Raw genomic sequence first — 22,476 nt, forward strand, 5'->3', positions numbered from 1 at the left:
ATTGTCTTTCACTGCAGTTTAAATAAATTCAGTGAGCTCATAGTTCCTAGAAATATCCTTATCATCAAATTCTTTATTATTTTACAAACTGATGTTTCTTTCACGCTGTCTGTGCTCTAGATGCAGGTGGTTGGTAACAGTAAAAGATGTGGAAGATCTGTCTATCTGTCTATATCTATCTAATCTACCTCCGTCTCCGTCTCACTCGTTATCTCTCTGTACTTCCAGGTGATCACTAAGAGAGGGCGAGAGTATATACTGCGTCACATTCCCAACATGCATAAGGAACAGTTTGCTCTAACTGCTTCAGAAGCTCAGCTGAAGTACATCAAAGAAGCGGCCCTCCTGGATGATGTCACTGTTCACTACTACCGCCTTTACAAGGTCAGAAGGGAACCTGCTGTTTTAAAAAGTTTTAAATTTAGAATGTAGGTCCTGGTCTACCTTTTTAAATTTAAAATTTAAATTAACTTCTTTTAGAACAGGTGCCTATGTCTTTCACTCTGTTCAGTTTTTGTCAACTTATTATTAGAAGTTTAATTAACTCAAATTTTAATGTAGCTCAATGACTAGCTACAAGTTGAACTTTACAGTGTTTGTATATTTCCCTTCCAGGATAAAAAAGAAGTGGAGGCGTCTCTCACTCTAGGGCTTACCCTACGTGGAATTCAGATCTTTCAGGTGTGTGTGTGTTATGATACACTGGACCTTTGCAAATAAACTTCAGTGTTTTTCATCAGTGAAATATCTTTGTGTACCTGGAAAATAATTGTTTGTACTTTAATTTGGTGAAGTATTGATCAGCTGATAAACGTGTTTTTTTTTTTTTTTTTTTAGAATGTGGGAACTGTGAGGCAACTCCTGTACGACTTTCCCTGGACCAACGTGGGCAAACTCGTGTTTGTGGTTAGCATTACATATTTTCAGAAGTATAACAATCACTTTTGATCATATTTTATTTTTTATTTCACTTTCATACAGGGTACAGTCATATATACTGTGTTAATTTACCTGTGCACTTACTCATTAGAACAATCTCTCTCTCACTCTCTCACACACACACACACAGGGAAAGAGGTTTGAAATCCTGCCCGATGGCTTGCCCTCTGCCAGAAAGCTCATCTACTACACTGGCTGTCCTGTGCGATCCCGCCACCTCCTGCAGTTGCTTAGCAACAGCCACCGCCTTTACATGAACCTTCAGCCAGTTCTTAAGCAGGTCCGGCGCCTAGAGGAGAATGAAGGTAACACTGATCATTTGCATGTCTGTGTGTGTGGGTATAATGGCCCAAACTTTAAAAATGGGCAGATACTGTATAAATAGTTACTGTAAACACAGAAATAGGTTAAAACACAGTGACAAGGTTGTGCTAAGTAAATTAATTTTCAAATACTATAAATCTACTTTTCCAGTAAGAAATCATGGTGAGGGGGTCAATGCATTCTTTATGTAACATTCGAAGGTTAGTTACTGTACCAATACAGAGATCAAAATTGATACAATAATGCATTACGTATTAAAAGCATGTGTTGTATGGATAAATAAAGGCTTTAACTTGCACTTATTTTTGTGATCAAACATTAATCTGGAAAAATGAAATCTTACGTCAGTAATGAGATGGGAAGAAGAAGGCGTGATTATTGAAAAGTTAGAGAAGAATCTGGACAGAATTATATGTAATGTTGCTCTGACGGATGTCAAGTCATGATGAACCATGCTGTGGCTCAGTGAGGGACCTGGTGTCGGAGTTATTGCTGGACCATTCACTGAAGTAGGAGTCAATTATTGACTGTATTGCAGGCTGGTGTTTCTCATGCAGTAACCCCTCATAACAGGAAACATTAAACATTTTGCTGCTTACTGTCGCCTTGAGATCGTAGTTAGCCAGCATTTGAATGCCATACTGTATGAGTATCAAACTACAGACCCATGCAAAACATAGTTCAGTACAACAAACCCCTATGCGTAATTTTATTTGGCACATAACGTACTCTGTTTTTCATAATAACCAATAGCAGTATTTCAGATATAGGGATTATAAACAAGGTGACTGCACATTATCAGTACAAACATATTTACATTGGATTGTTTATGTTGTAACTTGTAGCACTTCACAGATAAGTGGGTAATAATATAGTAATATAACTGTAACAAGTTACTATTTAATTTTTTCTCTTATTTGTTTCAATATAAAAAATCAGTAATTATACCTGTGACATATTCTGTATTATTAAGTTATTACCCTAGAATGCAATAGCTGAAATTGTGTAAAATATTCGCTCAATTGTTATGTGTTTAGGCAATAGTCAGGCATGGTATGACATGTAGTGATAATTATTACTAGAATTTAAATGAACATACAGGAAAACTTAAAGCTGTTATGTGCATTCTCCTTTCTTTTGCTTGCTGTGTCACTGTAACTAACAGCAAGTATGGACACCACTGCAGTTCTTTTATGGGCCAACAACAAAAGGGAATAAGACACTCCTTGGAATTTGTCTAAATTGTATGTGATTTAATTTCATTACCAGTGGACCAATCACAGAGCTTATAAAACAGTTTTCATGAAAACAGGCAGTGGGTTGTTCACTTGTGCTCGTCAAAAGCTGCTTAGCAAGTTAATCGCAGTAGGGTAATGTTTTGTGCAAAAACTAAAATGGTTTCTTTAAAATAGCTCTGTACAAAGAAAGGAAGTTCACAGTGAATGACGCTTTGCTTAAGGATGAAAGAACTTCAAAAGAGGTGTTTGTTTTGCTCATTTGACCTCTGCACCTTCAGCTCTGTGGAAATTTGAGTAACCTTAGTTCAACGGTTAAAGCCACTGCATTCTACACAAAAAAAAACTTGGGGGTTAAATCTCAGTTTGTGTAATAACCCTAATATGATGAAACTTGTTTTAATATCTAAATAACTGTTTAATACAAACAAGAATACTGATATTTAATTTAGGGAAATTACAACTTCTATTAACAGTTCCATGTTTATGTAATAATAAAAAAACAAAAACTAAAATGGAAAAACATTATAGAATCTAGTTTATCGTTCATAGTAGTAAAGGAATTGTTGAATTAAACATCATGAATTATTGTAGATTATTACAAACGTCTGAGCATTAGTGTGTGTGTGTGTGTGCTTGTAGAGAAGAAGCAGTATCGAGAATCATACATCAGTGATGCTCTGGAGCTGGACATGGATCAGCTGGAGCAGCGTTCTCGTGCGAGCGGCAGCAGCATGGGGAGTGTCTCACGCCAGAAACGCTTCTCACGGCACTCCACCACCAGCCATGGCAGCTCCCACACATCAGGCATTGACACGGGCAGCTTCCGCACCCCGGCACACACGCCCCACCGGCCTCTACGCACACACTCCTCTTCCAACACCAGCCACGCCAGCACACACACCTCCGGCATCGAGAGCAGCGGCAAAGAGAGAGGGCTGGATGACGACGGTATGAGTCACCCACTCAAGACCTAAAATATCTGTCAATTTGTGAATTTGCTCATTGATTTGCCTTGAAACTTAAATGAGTGTAATGGAGTGCCTGGAACTGAAGTATGGAATGTTGAGAAGAGCGGGAGCCCCCTGGTGGTAGTTGAATTTATGTAACCTTGATTTAAACCTTTTTTTTTTTTTTTTTTTTTTTACATTTTATATGTTTGCACAATATAGAGGGGGAAAAAGGAAAGAGTTAAATTTGCTACAAGAGTAGAAAATAAAATAATGTGCAGGGAAAGTAAACAAGCCCAAGAAGGGCTTCTTTAATGTTGGCCACACTCACGTGTGTCATTCGTTACAGTGTTATTTTAGTGGCATCTGTGCTGTTTTTTCAGGGAGGTTACCTCAATGGCACAATGGCCAAATTGTTACAGTAGTGGATATTTTATCTATCAACCAATGCAGGACACAAAAAATAGACTTTAATTGAATACTCTGCATGATGAGCGAGATGTGTAGCTTGTGATAAATTTGTTTTTATGTATGTCTGCAGAGATTGAGATGCTGGTTGATGACCCTAAAGACTATGAGGAGCTGCATGAGTTAGCACTGGACCTCAGCCAAGACCTCTGCATTCACATCACTGAGGACATGCTGACATCTGCACAAAGCAATGGCTACTCGGGTACTCACACACACACACACAAATAGAAATCATGTAATTTTCCCAAAACAAATTGAGATGTGAATATCATACGATAACAAGATGATACTTAATCATGCTGCATGGTAATTGATGCAATATATGTCAAATAAAATGAGTGTGTAGTTGACCATGATAATCTGTGCATACAGGTTTAGTTGTGAAGGAAGTGAGCTCATCAACATCTAGTTCCTCTGAGACTGTGGTGAAGATGAGAGGCCAAAGCATTGAATCACTTCCACAGGTAACTCACTCACTCACAAACTCTTGTTCCATGACAGAAGTAACCTGCAATAACATTTTCACTAAGAGGAGGAACAGTGCAGACTGGGACCTTATTCTTTTGATTTAAAAACTTTTGGCATGTTATTTTGCCATAGATAACATTTGATAATGGATAACATTTTAAATAAAAATTATAGCACATAATGCTATACAACCTGTGTTGTGCTGCACCTCGTGTTCATTGTTAAATGACATTGAAACAAACAGCAGAGGGCAGTCTAACCACTTTCCTTCTCTGTATTGCCAGCAGGGTAGTTAACACATTGGTTTAATGTGTACAGCGCTGAAAAATTTACAGTAGTGTTTTACCCAAGTGTTAAGATTGTCTGAGTTTTCTAGCTATTTGTCAGGAGTGAGGGGCGAATTGAGGGAGGCGGACGCATTCGCTAAAACACGGGATAATTTAATATAAACAAAACAACGATACTAAAACAGGACACAAACAAACAAGGAGCCAAACAAGCTAAATAAAACAAAGGAAACTGGACAGGGAAAACAGGACAGACGGACGAAAAGCGACACGACGAAAAAGGAGAAGAAACGGGGAAACTCTAGAGACAGACGGACAGACTAAATAACATGACCAACTAAACACAGGATAAAGGGGAAATGTACGACAAACGGATGAGAGACAAGAGGGCTTAAATACTCACACAAACGAGACACACCTGGACAGATAACGAGGACGGGTAACACATGACACGGACGAGGAGGCGGAACAAAGGCGGAGACTCGAACATAAACAAAACAGAGCCATGTGCAAATAAAGCACATGGCAGGGACAACAGACTGACAGGACGAAGGCGTGACAGATGCCCCCCCCAAGAACGCGCAACTCCCGGGCGCGTACTCCTAAACCCCCCAGGAGCTGGCGCAGGAGAGGGCACGAAAAACATGACAGGACAACAAACCAACAGGTGACAGGACTCAGGACAGGACGGGAACCGACACAGGAGCTGGGGACACGACAGGACCGAATATACGAGACGGGACTTGGGACATGACAGGAGACTGACAAAGGGGGGCAACAAGAGACGAGAACGGACTGGACAGGACAGGAGTGGACACATGGGAATTGACGAGATTTTTGACATTGGACATGACACTGGATGGAAACAGGGACTGGACGGAAGACGGGACAGGTGACAGGACTCGGTGCTGGGACTGGACGGGAGCAGAGACTGGTGACAAGACACTGGACTGGACAGGGGTACGTGACTGGACAGAAGACAGGACAGGTGACATGACACTAGACTGAAACGGAGACGGGACTGGAGACTGGACAGGGGATTGAAAGGGAAACTGGACCGGAGACAAGACAGGTGACTGGACATTGGACTGATACGGGAACTGGACGTGAGACAAGACAGAGGGTTGAAACAGGGACTGGACAGGACTGACAGGGGACTGGACAGGAGACGGGACTTGAGACAGGACCGAGGGTTGGAACGGGGACTGGACAGGAGACGGGACTTGAGACTGGACAGGGGTCTGAAACAGAGACTGGACAGGGCTGACAGGAGACTGGACTGGACTTGGTAGGGGAACAGGTACAAGGACATTTACAGGGACTGACACAAACACAGTGACCGGGACAGGGACAGAGACAAAGGCAGACACGGGTACAGGGACAAGGACAGAGACGGGAACCAGGACAGGGACTGACAAGGGGACCAAAATAACAGGGGGGTGCCCAGGACTGGCTAATGTCTGTGTGGCAGTCTGAGGAACCAGCCTAGGCACAGTTCTGGGGATCGGCCCTGAAGTCCTTCGGGCCGACCTACGGACATGGGCAGGGGAGGCCGTAGCCACCGTCACGGGGACAGGAGAGGCCGTAGCCGCCGTCACGGGGACAGGAGAGGCCGTAGCCGCCGTCACGGGGACAGGAGAGGCCGTAGCCGCCGTCACGGGGACAGGAGAGGCCGTAGCCGCCGTCACGGGGACAGGAGAGGCCGTAGCCGCCGTCACGGGGACAGGAGAGGCCGTAGCCGCCGTCACGGGGACAGGAGAGGCCGTAGCCGCCGTCACGGGGACAGGAGAGGCCGTAGCCGCCGTCACGGGGACAGGAGAGGCCGTAGCCGCCGTCACGGGGACAGGAGAGGCCGTAGCCGCCGTCACGGGGACAGGAGAGGCCGTAGCCGCCGTCACGGGGACAGGAGCGGCCGATGCCGCCGTCACGGACACTGGAGCGGCGGGTGCCGCCGTCACGGACACTGGAGCGGCGGGTGCCGCCGTCACGGACACTGGAGCGGCGGGTGCCGCCGTCACGGACACTGGAGCGGCGGGTGCCGCCGTCACGGACACTGGAGCGGCGGGTGCCGCCGTCACGGACACTGGAGCGGCGGGTGCCGCCGTCACGGACACTGGAGCGGCGGGTGCCGCCGTCACGGACACTGGAGCGGCGGGTGCCGCCGTCACGGACACTGGAGCGGCGGGTGCCGCCGTCACGGACACTGGAGCGGCGGGTGCCGCCGTCACGGACACTGGAGCGGCGGGTGCCGCCATCACGGAGACAGGGGAACCTGCAGCGACGTCGTCCTCGGAGGCAGGGGAACCTGCAGCGACGTCGTCCTCGGAGGCAGGGGAACCTGCAGCGACGTCGTCCTCGGAGGCAGGGGAACCTGCAGCGACGTCGTCCTCGGAGGCAGGGGAACCTGCGACGTCGTCCACGGAGGCAGGGGAACCTGCGACGTCGTCCAAGGAGGCAGGGGAACCTGCGACGACGTCCAAGGAGGCAGGAGAGGCGCGTGTCGCGCTTACGAAGACAGGAGAGCCGCGCGCCGCGCTCTCGAGGACAGGGGTTTGTGCTGCTCGCCGGGCTCGCGCTGGAGCTGTAAAGGGTTTAGGGGGTTTCACAGGCGCACCCATTAGATCACCTCGAGGTGCGCCCCTGTTAGCCTCAGGCCTCAGAGGTACGGAGGTGAGGCTAACAGCCCCTACCCTTAACGCCCCCCCAAAAATTTCCCCGGACCTGAGGGGGTAATCCTCCAGCGAGGGGGGAACTCCAGCACGGTTCTTCCGCCGACTCTTTCGACTCCCGCTGGCGCAACGACTCGATTCCCGAGTCGACTCCACCGCTATAGGATCCGGAACAGCGCCAGGCAGGAGCTGGAGCCGGCGACTCCATTCCGAGGCCGCTTTCAAAGCCTCCTCCACAGGATCTTTGTGGCCTGTGCGGAATGGAGTCCGGCGAACGGCACAACCTTTGATGTAATAGTCCGTGCTAGCTGCGTCCTGAGGGTCGTACATTCTGTCAGGAACGAGGGGCGAATTGAGGGAGGCGGACGCATTCGCTAAAACACGGGATAATTTAATATAAACAAAACAACGATACTAAAACAGGACACAAACAAACAAGGAGCCAAACAAGCTAAATAAAACAAAGGAAACTGGACAGGGAAAACAGGACAGACGGACGAAAAGCGACACGACGAAAAAGGAGAAGAAACGGGGAAACTCTAGAGACAGACGGACAGACTAAATAACATGACCAACTAAACACAGGATAAAGGGGAAATGTACGACAAACGGATGAGAGACAAGAGGGCTTAAATACTCACACAAACGAGACACACCTGGACAGATAACGAGGACGGGTAACACATGACACGGACGAGGAGGCGGAACAAAGGCGGAGACTCGAACATAAACAAAACAGAGCCATGTGCAAATAAAGCACATGGCAGGGACAACAGACTGACAGGACGAAGGCGTGACACTATTTAGTTTGTTCCTCAGCCCGTTTCTTAGTATCAAATTCATTTTGGCACACATTCAGCTGATGAAGGAAATAAAAGGACACTTTCATAGTTATGGATATTGAAACTGTAATGAAGTGGTTGTTGGAACAGTCTTGATTTAAAAAAAAACAATGCTCTGCAAATAAATTAGCTTGTTCCTACATTCTGATTGGATGCCTGTTTGTTTTCAGACGGTGTCTGGCAGGAAGTCTCAGAGCTCGACAGACCGGCACAGCCAATCTCTGGATGATGTTCGTTTGTACCAGAGAAATTGCCAGGAGTGGGCAGAGCTCTGTCAGGATACTGCCCATAGCTACACATTCGGCTGTGTTGAGGACCTTAGCGATGGCTGCAGCTATCAGGGACTTGCAGAACAGTGTTCTGGGATCCGGGACAACCAGCACCCTTTCCCCATCAAAAGAACCAACAAGTACTTCTCCCTGGACCTGACTACAGAAGAGGTGCCTGAGTTTGTGGTGTGAGGGAGCACAGAATGAGAAAAGCAAAACTAAACAATGACGGAGGACATTGTTATCCTTACACTCTCTCACACGAACAATAATGTGATGGAGCTGCCGATTTCAGCTTTTGGAAGTGAAAGGGAAACTGCGCCAGTCTGTCTTAGGAGTCAGCTGCTTTAGCTCAGAGTGGACTCTTATCTAGGAGTGAGTGGGTGTGTGTCAGTGTGTGTGTGTGTGTGTTGTGGTTGTTTGTCTTTGCATGCTAATCAAAATGGGCAGTTCCATTTCATGTTTATTACATTAATCAGTGATATTGTACCTTTTAACATTGACGCACACACACAGTCACACTCCTGTTTGTAAACTATGGGCAGAGAATTGGTTGAGAAATTTGCTGCTATGAGATCAGAAGGACTGTATGATTTGTGTGAAGTTGTGTCTGTGTGTGCACCAGAGTTTTTTAGTGACAGTGTTTCTTATAATCGTGATCATACCACATGAGCTACGAACCAAAGAAAGGCAGCATTCAGTGTTCAATATGAAATGGAGCATATAGCCATATCTTATATCTTCGAGGAGACAAAAAGCATATGTGTGTGAGTCTGTGTGTGCGTTTGCCCGTGTGCGTCACGCATTTCTGTATTAATGTGTATTATGATGTGGTGCTGGCCGCTCTGTCTGAACCACCTGTGCCTTTGTTACACTATGCAAACCCTGAGACCCAAAAACTGTTCTCAAATCTTGCACCAAATACATTTACCCCAAAGCCAAGGAAACAAGCAGAGATTACAGTGTGTGCTACAGTCAGTGTTGAGTGAGGAATATAGTGGGTGTTTGTTTGTTTCTTCAGATTTTCTTCATGCACAGAAATGATCAATGGAGAGAACTGTGCAAGAAAATACAGGCAAAAAATCTAAATAAAATCTTTTTTTTAGATCTTCCCCACACAGAGATATGATGCACAAACATGTCAGTGGTTTACTCATGTAGTGAGTATTCAGTACTGTGTAAAAGTTACGCCACCTTTCATTTACATAATTTCAATTGCTGCTCTGTCATGTCTTGTGTGACATATTAGAGCTCCACTTGATCATTTTTATTAATTTATTTCTGAATGTCTTTTTTTTTTTTTTTTTTACTATTTTTCATTGAATGACCCATTCATAAATATGCATTACATTATTTGTAATCTCCAACGTAACTTTCAAAGATGAAAGAAAACCTGTACTTAATGGTAATTTAACAGGAAACTAAATAAGAACTGTTTGTTTTTTTTGTTTTTGTTTTTTTTCTGACTGTACACAGTAGAGTACATTACAACTGTTCAAATCAAGTAAATTCAAAACAAATTTCCAAGTAGCAAAACCCTATTTCTGCTGTTTATTGTTGCTATCAGACAAAAAAAATTGTATATCCAAAAAATTGGGACCTTTATTAATGAGTAGAAAAAACATCTCTGGGCGGCACGTTGTCGCAGCAGGTAGTGTCGCAGTCACACAGCTCCAGGGACCTGGAGGTTGTGGGTTCGATTGCCGCTCCGGGTGACTATCTGTAAGGAGTTGGTGTGTTCTCCCTGTGTCCGCGTGGGTTTCCTCCGGGTGCTCCGGTTTCCTCCCACAGTCCAAAAACACACGTTGGTAGGTGGATTGGCGACTCGAAAGTGTCCGTAGGTGAGAGTGTGTGAGTGAATGTGTGTGTGTGTTTCCCTGTGAAGGACTGGCGCCCCCTCCAGGGTGTATTCCCGCCTTGCGCCCAATGATTCCAGGTAGGCTCTGGACCACCGAGACCCTGAACTGGATAAGCGGTTACAGATAATGGATGAATGAATGAAAAACATCTCTACAATATTGTTAAAGTAATGTTTGTTTGTTTTTAATACAAGCAAGTTTAGAGGGTTTGTATTGGTCTATTCACTATAAAAACATTTACACTGTGAAAAGAACAGCTGGCATTTTTAAGATTAGGCTAAATAAAAGACAAATTATGGAACTACAGTTTTTTTCTCCCCCTGACATTGACATGGTCGGGGCAGAATGCAATATCTTTCTTGACAGCAAATGGTTGGAAACTACGTATCTTTCTTCTCATTGTCACAGTTTCCTTCTTGGAGTCAAATACTCAGCCAGTGAGGCAAAAGGGTCTTGATACGCAGAAGTACAGAGATTGAAAAATATCTCATTTTGGTGATCTAACCACAGTTCTCCCTGAGTAAGACACATTAAACAGGACGGACTTGTTTAATGGCAAATTAAAAGGAAAACCCCACTGAGAAGCCACAAAATTATCAGCTATTTCTGTCTTCATTATTGTAACTGTAAGCTTTTTCTGTGTCATTGTCTTTGTTGGTTATTTTAAAAACTGGAAATTTGTAATTTAAAAGAGTTTTATGGAGAAGATTTTAATTTGTGTAATGCATGAATGGTTGTTGCAAAAGTGATAGCCATATATTTAGTTAGGTCTCAGTGTGCCGTATTCAGTATTATTCCTGAATGGAAGTCAGTATTACAAACCACATTTCTCCCATGTTAAGTGTGTGTGTGTACGTACATGTGCGTACTCTCTGTATGAAATTTAGCCAATAACTGTATGAGTAACTAATGAAGATCTTCCAGCTGAATCGGTGAGCACTACATCATCCTCTCACCTGTAATGCCAGAGTGAGGCCGCAGTGTGTTGGTCCTAGCGTTCACACACAGTCTCCCTTTAGCATGCTTTAGATAAACCAAAATAGAATCCCATTTCTTTTTGTTGTATTTTTTTTGCTGTCTTTAAGTGGTCATCAGCAGCACTTTTAATTGCCCCCTTGCATGTGGGTAGCCATTTCGATGGTGCAGTTATTTCCCCATGGTCCTGGACTCATGCTGATTAGAGAATCTCTAGAGTCATGTTACATTCTCTCTCTCTTTCTCTCTGTCACTTAAACTTAATCACAATTATAAACATTTTGGATAATATATATAATTTCCTTCATTTTAACCAGTAAATAAAACTGCAGTTCATTGTTTAAAGGCAAATTAAACCAAAAGCCTAACATTACATTCCAATTTGTGATGTGTTCTCTCACGGTGGGAATAAAAAAAGGTTTCTGAGCAGTTTTGTTTGTAATGCACAATAAATAATGCGTAGGCTAAAGATAAAAGGACTCAATTAAAGTCCTACATCTACAACTGTTCTCATCTCCATTAAATATTTTTGTCTGCAGTTAGTAACGGTCCTTTCTGTGAAAGGAAATGCCCTTGTAAAAAAATTAAGAACAATAAGAGAACAATATTTTTTTTTTTCTTTTGCATTTTGTAAACTCTTTGAATTAATGCTTAAGTTCCCATAATGAAGTCTTGTGTGTGCCTTTTACAGGTACTAATGTCCTCAAATGTATGCAATAAAAGGTACCTTGATTTTGCAAGCCATTCTGTAGTTTGTCTATTTTCCAGTTCAGTACATTTTCATTTAAATATATCAATAATTTATTGCCTGAACATTTCAATAGCTGTTGAAGCTGAAAGTATTGCAGTCTAATCTGTACATCCCCTCTATACCTCATCTAGCATAAATGATATTAAAAACACAACAGTACTACAGTGTCCAGTGCTTCCTGACCAGCTTTATTCAAATAAACATTTTCACAGTACAAACTTTCCACAAATCTGGCCATGTTTTCAGTGCAATGAGTTATCCAGTGTTTTCAAAGGAAATAAAGCAGTTATTTGTCTACGTAGGAAAACAACACATTTTATTAAAACATACAATGGTAATTTTGAGCTAAATTTTATAAAATCACTCATCCTTTAATAGTGTGATTATTAAGGTTAGTGATTTAGCACTGTGGGACCTTGACACAGAAGAATGGCAATGTCGATCCACAGCCTGCGTTGGTCCAGCCAGCTGTGAAAAGAGAGAGAAAAAGGTGGGAGTCATACAAATTCAATTAAAAATAAAATAGACCATTAATATTGGGGTCATTCTATAGTGGATGTTCTGCCAACATTAGGAACTATGGATCTAAGTTGGACTGCTCTCTGACAGGAATGAATGAGATCTGTAATGTCACAGGACCCTCTTAAAGGTTGCTCAGCCACTGAAATTTAAATAATACTACATATATGCTACTAGCCTGCAGCCATTCCTGTGCCTTGACATTGCCTGTATGGATTATATTATATAAATATATATTAAAGTATTTCAAAACAAAGCCAGCTACTGTTTTTGAAGGTGTCATCGTTTGTGTGAATACTTTTACAAATTTGAAGCTCTTGTTACCCCAACAATGTACCATACCAAAGCCATCTCACTGCAACAGGATGAGTGATCTTACCATTGCTTCTCATGTAGCCGCAGGGGCAGCTGGACGTACTGCTTAGTGACTGCCAGCTGTTGTAGAAGAACCCTGCTCTGTCAATCCACATCCATTGGTTCTGCAGAGAGAGGGCTGTGTTAAACAAATGACCAGTGTCACAGCTGTAGGAGCAGTTTGAAAGGAAATGTAGAAATCACCTGGAAGTTGTAGGCACCAATCCATACAGATGCCTGACCTCCAAGATTAGCCAAGTTCTGCAGGAAATGATGTTCTCCTGGACTCTGCACAGATGCTAGAGCCCCCTGAAGACTTATACAGTGGTTCTAGAGAGAGAGAGAAAAGAAAGAGGGAGTGGGGTTAGAGAACATATGGAGAGAAACTGAACACTGATGATATAACCTGACCACCTTTCCAGAGCTTCAGATAAGAAACTAATTCATTTGATAGAGAAGCTGCAGAAATGGAGAGAGCAAGGAATTGCCTCCTCAACGGATATTAAGACATTAACCAACATTTTTCCTTTTTATTTCTCCAATCAACTGCCAAGTGAATCTGCAGCAGATTCAGATCTGAAACTACAACACTCCTTACCTCTGCATTCAACCAGGTCATCCGGGATGTGACCAGCAGAAAACAGCGAGAGCCATACTGGAACCAACCAGTGGGACAATACACAAAGTTAGCTGTGTAAGAGAAAATGATTCATCATTAAACATTGTAATGAAACTATCACAGGTTATTAATATACTGTCTTTGCTAAATGATACACTATAAACCACTAATGGACAGAGTCATTCAGCCTGTATTTGAAATGTTTCTTACCTGGTCCTGCATCCTCGCCCACATCCTGATTTACAGGCTCCAATTCAGCTACAAAAAAGTATCATTATAGACATGAGCATCTACACACCAAAGACTGATATTTTCAGATTCAGAAACTGAAGTTAACACAAAACCAAAATCTCAGAATAAACAAAAGCTAAGAACAAAAACAGTTCAAACAATAATTAGACCACATTAATCATTATTGCTTCAAACACAGATATAGTGAAGTCCAGAAACAAACCTGGAACTGCGTTTGGATGCTCCTCAACAGCTTCTTCTAAATTGAGACACAAATATTAGTCTATAAACTAGCCTTGACTGACTATATCAGACCAGTGACTTTACATGACAGTCGTTTTATATTGTGAGATTACAGCACATGCTTCAGGACTCCTCTTGTGTTGGAATGAAAAGTCGACAGTTCAAACAGCAGCATCCCTCACTGTCTTCAAACACTGACTGAAGACTCACCTCTTTGCGGAGTATTTAAATGAACAGAAATGTTACACTAAGGTGGTCTTAGTTCTGTTGTTTTGTTTCTGTATCAGCACAGATTCATGACACTTACTGCCCTTATATTATATTTTTATTTTGTGATTCTGTTTTTCCTGGGAATCAGCACTGATTCCTGTATCTGATGGTATCTGGATTGTATTCTGGGCTATTTGTACTTGCTAGGATAGATTTTCTGACAACAGAGCAATTCTGTAAGACACTTTGGAAAACTGCATCAGCTAAACATTGTAAATATGAATATAAATTTGAAGGGCTACTTACCAGCTGGAGCTCCGTGACTAAAGCTGATACAAACCAAGCAGAGCAGAATCACTTTGTTCATGGTGATGGTGGAGTTGATGATGACTGAACAATTGTCTGAATAAGAAAAGTAAATAAAACATTTTTGATACATGCTCCTGAACAAGGCTCAATGCTCCTTTTTTGCCAAAGCCTCCAGGCCCTTTTTATTTCCACTGAATGAGGAGGTGAATGTAATTTCAGATACATTACAGTAATAAGACTACACAAGCATGTATCAAAGTGACAGCTGAGAAAAGACTTCTTAAATATTCAACAGAGTCAGTGTAGAGGTTAAACGCACATTTCAGATATAAAGTAATTAACAGCAGTGAAATGGCATATACCAAACCCCTAAGAACAGAAACTCAACACTCACCTCTAAATCAAAGCCTTGGTCTTGTAGCTCTGACGCTGAAAGTTGGAGATGTGTTTACTTTTATACTCTCTAAGCCCCATAATGTCCGGTAAACACAATCTTTTTTCAGGTGAATATTTCATTGCACTACGCCAACACTTATCAGCTTATTACTCACTACAAGTGTATAACCTGCACTGACGTTACAACCAGGGCGCACATAAACCTGGAGTTTATGCAATCGGGGTTTTTTGACTGATCAATGTGACACCTAACAGCTGATTGAAGGTCACTTATAAGAAGTAATATAAGTGAAGTTACTTTGCTGAAAGACTTTGTCCATTTCCTTATCACAGAAATCTGTTTGAAAGGGAAGAGGCACAAAAGTCCAGGAAAAGAATAACAGAGTGACTGGTGTCAGCACTCTATGTATGATTAGTATTTATAAAGTATTTACTGAAACATTTACATGAGAACCACTGTACATTATTTAATGTGAAAATGAGCCTTCAATTTAGAGCATGAGAGAGTTTCACAGGTTAGATCATGTGAGAATTTGTAGACCATGGGCCAAAGATTTAGGGAGAAATGCAGTGCAGCTGATATGAGGATAAGGCATGGTTTATTTTTTAAAATTCGAGTTAAATGCTCTTTAAAGTGAACTAAAATAGCCATAATATAAATTTACATATTGTAATTTTAAGGCAGAATGGTAAATGAATAAATTAATAAATAACTGGCATGTTCAAAATGTCCTAAATATGTTGGATGGGAAAGTTCCAAAAAGAGACCAACTTTGGATTCATCCTTCCAGTGGAAAAAACTGAGAAATTATCTAATAAGCATTTTCCAAAATTTCAGTCAAATACAACTCTGAGATGCTAACAGGCCAAAGATTTAGGGAGAAATGCAGTGCAGCTGATATGAGGATAAGGCATGGCTTATGTTTTAAATTCAAATTAAATGCTCTTTAAAGTGAACTACAATAGCCAGAATATGAATTTACATATTGTAATTTTATGGCAGAATGGTAAATGAATAAATGAAAATGCTGAGAAATTATCTAATAAGCATTCTCCAAAATTTCTGTCAAATACAACTCTGAGATGCTAACTTAAGCCTTGAAAAGTCCCCCTCGACTGAGAAACAGAAACAGAAACTTCTTGGTGAATAAGAAGTTAAGCACATAAATGTAATAACATTATAAATTTGTTGTACTCATTTATTCGTTGTCTGTAACCACTTATCGAGTTCAGGGTCACGGTGGGTCCGGAGCCTACCTGGAATCACTGGGCACTAGGCATGAAGACACCCTGTGGGGTCTTTCACAGGTTGACACTTTTGAATAACCAGTCCACCTACCAATATGTGTTTTTGGACCGTTGGAGGAAACCCACGTGGACACGGGGAGAACACACCAAACTCCTCACAGACAGTCACCCGGAGCGGGAACTTGCTGCGCCACAGTGTCGCCCAATTTGTTGTGCTGTTGTTGACAATTATAAGTTTGAGACATTTACATTAAGGGTTCAGTTTTGCTGTTCTCTTTGTACTGCAGGTTTCGATCTTATGTTTCTTAACATTAAACTGAGAGCATGTTGTTACATCCTGTGTGGCCCAACTGTGTACGAGCAATTCATTGTGTTCCATAAATTTTCACTTTGCATATTTTCAGATCAATTGTTCTGACAGAGACAATTTTTCTATAGTTTTTATAGTTAATACAGAAATGTATTACTGTGATAATGAACAGAGAACAGAAAGTCAACATTTAACATAATGTTCATCCTATTATAATCAAGTATTTATTTCTCTTTGATGATGCCAGTGACAACTGGGCATTGTGAGTTTTCTCTGTAATGTTTAGTGGTATTTTGTTACTTGCAGTTCATAAAGAAGTAGTGGGTTGGCCTCACATGTCCCAGAGGATGCATATGTTTGCCCCCACCCTCCTGAAGGCAGTGGCACGGAGTCACAATAAAATTCAGGTCAGTGTCATAAGGTGTCTTACGTGTTTGAGAGATGTTCTTGCTTTTTTATGTTTCACAATTTCTCATAACTTACAGTCACTGCTTCAGGAAATAGTCTGGTTTAGATTAAGTAACAACCACTGTCAAATTCTGCAGATAACAATGAATGCTTACTGAGGTATTTTATGAACAGAGGTCACCTCTTAATAAAACAGGTCGCAGCCAGAAGGTATGTGGATACCAGTAAATATTTTGGGAATGACATGAAGCTGTATTTCATTCTTCATAATCTGTAACTGCTTCATCCAGAATCACTGGGCATGAAGCAGGAACACAACTTGAACAGGGCGCCAGGGCATCACCCTCTCAGTATATTGTAAGTTGTTGGAACAGTCTTGAATTAAAAAATATTGCTCTGCCAATAAATTAGCTTGTTCCTACATTCTGATTGGATGCCTGTTTGTTTTCAGACTGTGTCTGGCAGGAAGTCTCAGAGCTCGACAGACCGGCACAGCCAATCTCTGGATGATGTTCATTTGTACCAGAGAAATTGCCAGGAGTGGGCAGAGCTCTGTCAGGATACTGCCCATAGCTACACATTTGGCTGTGTTGAGGACTGTAGCGATGGCTGCAGCTATCAGGGACTTGCAGAACAGTGTTCTGGGATCCGGGACAACCAGCACCCTTTCCCCATCAAAAGAACCAACAAGTACTTCTCCCTGGACCTGACTACAGAAGAGGTGCCTGAGTTTGTGGTGTGTGGGAGCACAGAATGAGAAAAGCAAAACTAAACAATGACGGAGGACATTGTTATCCTTACACTCTCTCACACGAACAATAATGTGATGGAGCTGCTGATTTCAGCTTTTGGAAGTGGAAGGGAAACTGCGCCAGTCTGTCTTAGGAGTCAGCTGCTTTAGCTCAGAGTGGACTCTTATCTAGGAGTGAGTGGGTGTGTGTCAGTGTGTGTGTGTGTGTGTTGTGGTTGTTTGTCTTTGCATGCTAATCAAAATGGGCTGTTCCATTTTATGTTTATTACATTAATCAGTGATATTGTACCTTTTAACATTGGCGCACACACACAGTCACACTCCTGTTTGTAAACTATGGGCAGAGAGTTGGTTGAGAAATTTGCTGCTATGAGATCAGAAGGACTGTATGATTTGTGTGAAGTTGTGTCTGTGTGTGAACCAGAGTTTTTCAGTGACAGTGTTTCTTATAATCGTGATCATACCACATGAGCTACGAACCAAAGAAAGGCAGCATTCAGTGTTCAATATGAAATGGAGCATATAGCCATATCTTATATCTTCGAGGCGACAAAAAGCATTTCTGTATTAATGTGTATTATGATGTGGTGCTGGCCGCTCTGTCTGAACCACCTGTGCCTTTGTTACACTATGCAAACCCTGAGACCCAGAAACTGTTCTCAAATCTTGCACCAAATACATTTACCCCAAAGCCAAGGAAACAAGCAGAGATTACAGTGTGTGCTGCAGTCAGTGTTGAGTGAGGAATGTAGTGGTTGTTTGTTGGGAATTTCTTCAGATTTTCTTCATGCACAGATATGATCAATGGAGAGAACTGTGCAAGAAAACACAGGCAAAAAAATCTAAATACAATCTTTTTTTTAGATCTTCCCCACACAGATATACGATGTGTGCCACATTGGTTAATGGTTAACAATAGTGGACAATACGGAAAAGACCACCCCCCTTTTATTTTTTTTATTACTCTAATGGATATTACATTGTTCTATGCAATCCATTGTATTTACTGTGGTTCAACACATTTCAACAAGGTCAAAAAGGGGCGCTAACTGCTCTACTTAATATGTTTGTGCATCTCAGGCGAGTAAAGAACAGTCAGTAGCAGACAGTGCACGAGTGAAAGCGGTAGCATTATCTCCAATTAAATCTGTATCTTTTGATGTATTTTCAGGCAAGCTTGACAGTGAAACCAACCACAGTTGTCTGTCCTCTTATTAACAAATTACCAATGCTTCACTTAGTTCAGTAATGGTCCCAGCTTCTTTGAAACTGGCAGCTATTACTCCAGTTCTCAAGAAGCCTGGCTTAGATCCTGAGAACCTCACAAATTATAGGCCCATCTTTAATCTCCCCTTCCTTGCTAAACTGTTGGAGTGAACAGTAGCTGCTCAGTTAACAGAACATATTCAATCATGTGATCTGTTTGAGGTCTTCCAATCAGGATTTAGGAGGAATCACAACACTGAAACTGCTCTTGTTAGGGTTATCAATGATTTGCTGATGTCAGCTGACCAAGTCCTGCTGAGTCTTCTTGTACTATTGGACCTTACTGCAGCATTTGATACAGTGTGTCACAGCCTTTTACTTACTAGGCTCAAAAACATGTTTGGCATAACTGGTACTGTATTAGCTTGGTTTCAGTCGTATATTTCTGGTAGGCAGCAGTTTGTTTCAATGGGAAGTTTTCCATCTGACACATGCTCCTTGTCACATGGTGTCCCCCAGGGCTCTGTTCTTGGGCCCCTGCTTTTTATTTTGTACATCCTTCCACTTGGTGACATCATTAGACATCAGGGGCTGCAGTTTCACTGTTTTGCTGATGATGTCCAGATATACATTTGTACAAAACCTGCTCATAGCTTGCCCCCTAGTGCCTTGCTGAAATGCTTAACTGATGTGAGGGCTTGGATGATCGAGAACTTCCTGAGCTTAAATTATAAGAAATCTGAAGCCATCATAATTGCTTCTCCTGCAACAGTCAGGAGGCTTAGTGACACTACTGATTGTATCCCTGATTTTGTTGTCTCTACCTCAACACTAGTGAGAAACCTCAGAGTAATTTTTGATTCTACATTATCTTTTGAATCACATATTAAGAACACATGTATGACAGCCTTCTACCATTTAAAAAATATCTCTAGGATTCGCCCTTTTCTCTCTTTCACTGCTGCTGAGACCATAGTCCATGCATTTGTAACTTCCAGACTCGACTACTGCAATGCTCTGTTGTGTGGCCTCCCTGCTCGGGCTTTGAGCAGGTTGCAGTATGTGCAGAATTCTGCTGCTAGGGTGCTGACCCATACATAAGATCTTGGGAGCATATTACATCAGTCCTAAGTCGTCATCACTGGCTTCCAGTGAAGTTCCGTATCCAGTACAAATTGCTTGTGTTGGTGTTTAAATCCTTGCCGCTTCTTACCTAAGTAGTTTACTTCAGCCATACTCTCCAGTGCGTACTTGTTGATCTGTAGATGTTTTAAAAACCAGACTCAAAACTCATCTTTTTAAACCAGCATATGGATGATATTATGTATATGTCTATATGGTTATGTATGTATGTATGTGCATTTACCTTTTATTTACTTTTTCTTTTTTCTTTTTATTATCTATTGTACAGTGTCCTTGGGTCTCTTGAAAGGCGCTTTCAAATAAAAATGTATTATTATTATTATTACGGTAAATATAAAACCCCTATATATGTGTTAATGTGCAGTTTGTAGAGTTTCAGCGAGTTTAATGCACTGTTCTCGTTTTCTAGAAAATGGCGCTTCATGTCCCTCTTCTGTTCTTAGATTAGCCTAGCTTTGTAGATAGCACATAGACGCATTTGTTGTCAACTTATATTTCTCATGAAAAAACCACCTCGTTTAAAATGCTGTAAAACAGAACTATGCTCAGTAAATAATGCTGTAAGTGGTGTAAAATGAGGCAATACTTATGTTAAGCTAAACCAGAAAGTGGTGTAGAGTCAATAGTATAAGAATGCTGAAGCATGTTATAAGCATAATATCTGAAAATTAGTGTTCTTTGAGGTTATTTTTGTTGGTGACATGAAAGAATAGCCTGCCCTATTCACAAACTTGTCCAGGTATATTGTTTCTTTTATTATTTTTTTTACTATCCACACTGATAGAAGTTTGTATGATGCATGTTTCTGTTGTATTAAGAGTAATCAAGTGAAAATTATTCTGTAAAAAGAAAAGGGGGAAAGCAGCTTGACTTAAATGTGCGTATCTAACTAGAAATTCTTAAGCTCAGAGTGTTCACTGCCAGTAAGTTTATTGGTAAATTAATATGTTTGTGCATCTCAGGCGAGTAAAGAACAGTCAGTAGCAGACTGCACGAGTGAAAGCGGTAGCATTATCTCCAATTAAATCTGTATCTTTTGATGTATTTTCAGACCCCCCCCCCCAATAAATATGTCGCAAAAAAAATGGACCTTGCGTCTGATTTGAGGCATGTAACAGATGCACAAGCATGTCAGTGGTTTACTCGTGTAGTGAGTATTCAGTACTGTGTAAAAGTTATGCTGCCTTTCATTTACATAATTTCAAGTGCTGCTCTGTCATGTCTTGTGTGACATATTAGAGCTCCACTTGTATTTTTCATTGAATGACCCATTCATAAATATGCATTGCATTATTTGTAATCTCCAACGTAACTTTCAAAGATGCAAGAAAATCTGTACTTAATGGTAATTTAACAGGAAACTAAATAAGAACTGTTTGTTTTTTTGTTTTTTGTTTTTTCTCACCGTACACAGTAGTGTACATTACAGCTGTTCAAATTAAGTAAATTCAAAACAAATTTCCAAGTAGCAAGACCCCATTTCTGCTGTTTATTGTTTCTATCAGACAAAAAAATTATATACCCCAAAAATTGGGACCTTTATTAATGAGCAGAAAAAACATCCCTACAATATTGTTAAAGTAATGTTTGTTTGTTTTTAATACGAGCAAGTTTAGAGTGTTTGTATTGGTCTGTTCACTATAAAAACATTTACACTGTGAAAAGAACAGCTGGCATTTTTAAGATTAGGCTAAATAAATGACATATTATGGAAATACAGTTTCTTTTCCCCTGACATGGTGTGTAAGTCACATTAAACAGGGTGGACTTGTTTAATTGCAAATTAAAAGGAAAGCCCCATTGAGAAGCCACAAAATTATTATCAACTGGTGCAGTTATTTCCCCATGGCCCTAGACTCACACTGATTAGAGAATATCTAGAGTCATGTTACATTCTCTCTCTCTTTCCCTGTCACTTAATCACAATTATGAACATTTTGGATAACATATATAATTTCCTTCATTTTAACCAGTAAAAAAAACTGCAGTTCACTGTTTAAAGGCAGATTAAATCAAAAGCCTAACATTGCATTCCAATTTGTGATGTGTTCTCTCACGGTGGGAATAAAAAAAGGTTTCTGAGCAGTTTTGTTTGTAATGCACAATAAATAATGTGTAGGCTAAAGTCAATTAAAGTCCTACATCTACAACTCTTCTCATCTCCATTAAATATTTTTGTCTGCAGTTAGTAACGGTCCTTTCTGTGAAAGGAAATGCCCTTGTAAAAAAATTAAAAACAATAAGAGAACCATATATATATATATATATATATATATATATATATATATATATATATATATATATATATATATATATATATATATTTCTTTTGCATTTTGTAAACTCTTTGAATTAATGCTTAAGTTCCCATAATGAAGTCTTGTGTGTGCCTGTTACAGGTACTAATGTCCTCAAATGTATGCAATAAAATGTACCTTGATTTTGCAAGCCATTCTGTAGTTTGTCTATTTTCCAGTTCAGTACATTTTC

The 22,476-nt window shown here is 41.1% G+C and overlaps 2 protein-coding genes across 2 annotated transcripts in view; one reads left to right on the forward strand and one right to left on the reverse strand.

The window, feature by feature from the left end:
* frmd6 (FERM domain containing 6) overlaps positions 1-12,026 on the forward strand; it is a 29,069-nt gene extending 17,043 nt beyond the window's left edge. Inside the window, exons 7-14 of the mRNA XM_066679326.1 lie at positions 229-384; positions 616-681; positions 838-906; positions 1,070-1,244; positions 3,141-3,449; positions 3,990-4,121; positions 4,292-4,383; positions 8,356-12,026. Coding sequence (XP_066535423.1) covers positions 229-384; positions 616-681; positions 838-906; positions 1,070-1,244; positions 3,141-3,449; positions 3,990-4,121; positions 4,292-4,383; positions 8,356-8,646 — 1,290 coding nt within the window. The 3' untranslated portion in view covers positions 8,647-12,026. The remainder of the gene's footprint in view (positions 1-228; positions 385-615; positions 682-837; positions 907-1,069; positions 1,245-3,140; positions 3,450-3,989; positions 4,122-4,291; positions 4,384-8,355) is intronic.
* Positions 12,027-12,439: 413 nt separating this feature from the next.
* LOC136705556 (ladderlectin-like) lies at positions 12,440-14,582 on the reverse strand. The gene is made up of 6 exons (XM_066679193.1): positions 14,522-14,582; positions 13,742-13,789; positions 13,511-13,602; positions 13,117-13,242; positions 12,938-13,037; positions 12,440-12,507 (listed from the first exon to the last, which is right to left on the reverse strand). Exons 1-6 carry the CDS (start codon positions 14,580-14,582, stop codon positions 12,440-12,442), a joined length of 495 nt encoding a protein of 164 aa, XP_066535290.1.
* Positions 14,583-22,476: the final 7,894 nt, after the last annotated feature.

The sequence above is a fragment of the Hoplias malabaricus genome, chromosome 8 (genome assembly GCF_029633855.1).
Source record: "Hoplias malabaricus isolate fHopMal1 chromosome 8, fHopMal1.hap1, whole genome shotgun sequence".
Lineage (NCBI taxonomy): Eukaryota > Metazoa > Chordata > Actinopteri > Characiformes > Erythrinidae > Hoplias > Hoplias malabaricus.

What these genes read in the sequence shown, in the direction of transcription:
- LOC136705556 (XM_066679193.1), bottom strand. Translation starts at nt 14,582, where the DNA reads ATGAACAAAGTGATTCTGCTCTGCTTGGTTTGTATCAGCTTTAGTCAC. An exon ending in TAGTCACGGAGCTCCAGCTG is followed by an intron (nt 13,790 to 14,521) that starts GTAAGTAGCCCT and finishes ACTTTTTTGTAG; the next exon opens with CTGAATTGGAGCCTGTAAAT. An exon ending in TGACCTGGTTGAATGCAGAG is followed by an intron (nt 13,243 to 13,510) that starts GTAAGGAGTGTT and finishes CTCTCTCTCTAG; the next exon opens with AACCACTGTATAAGTCTTCA.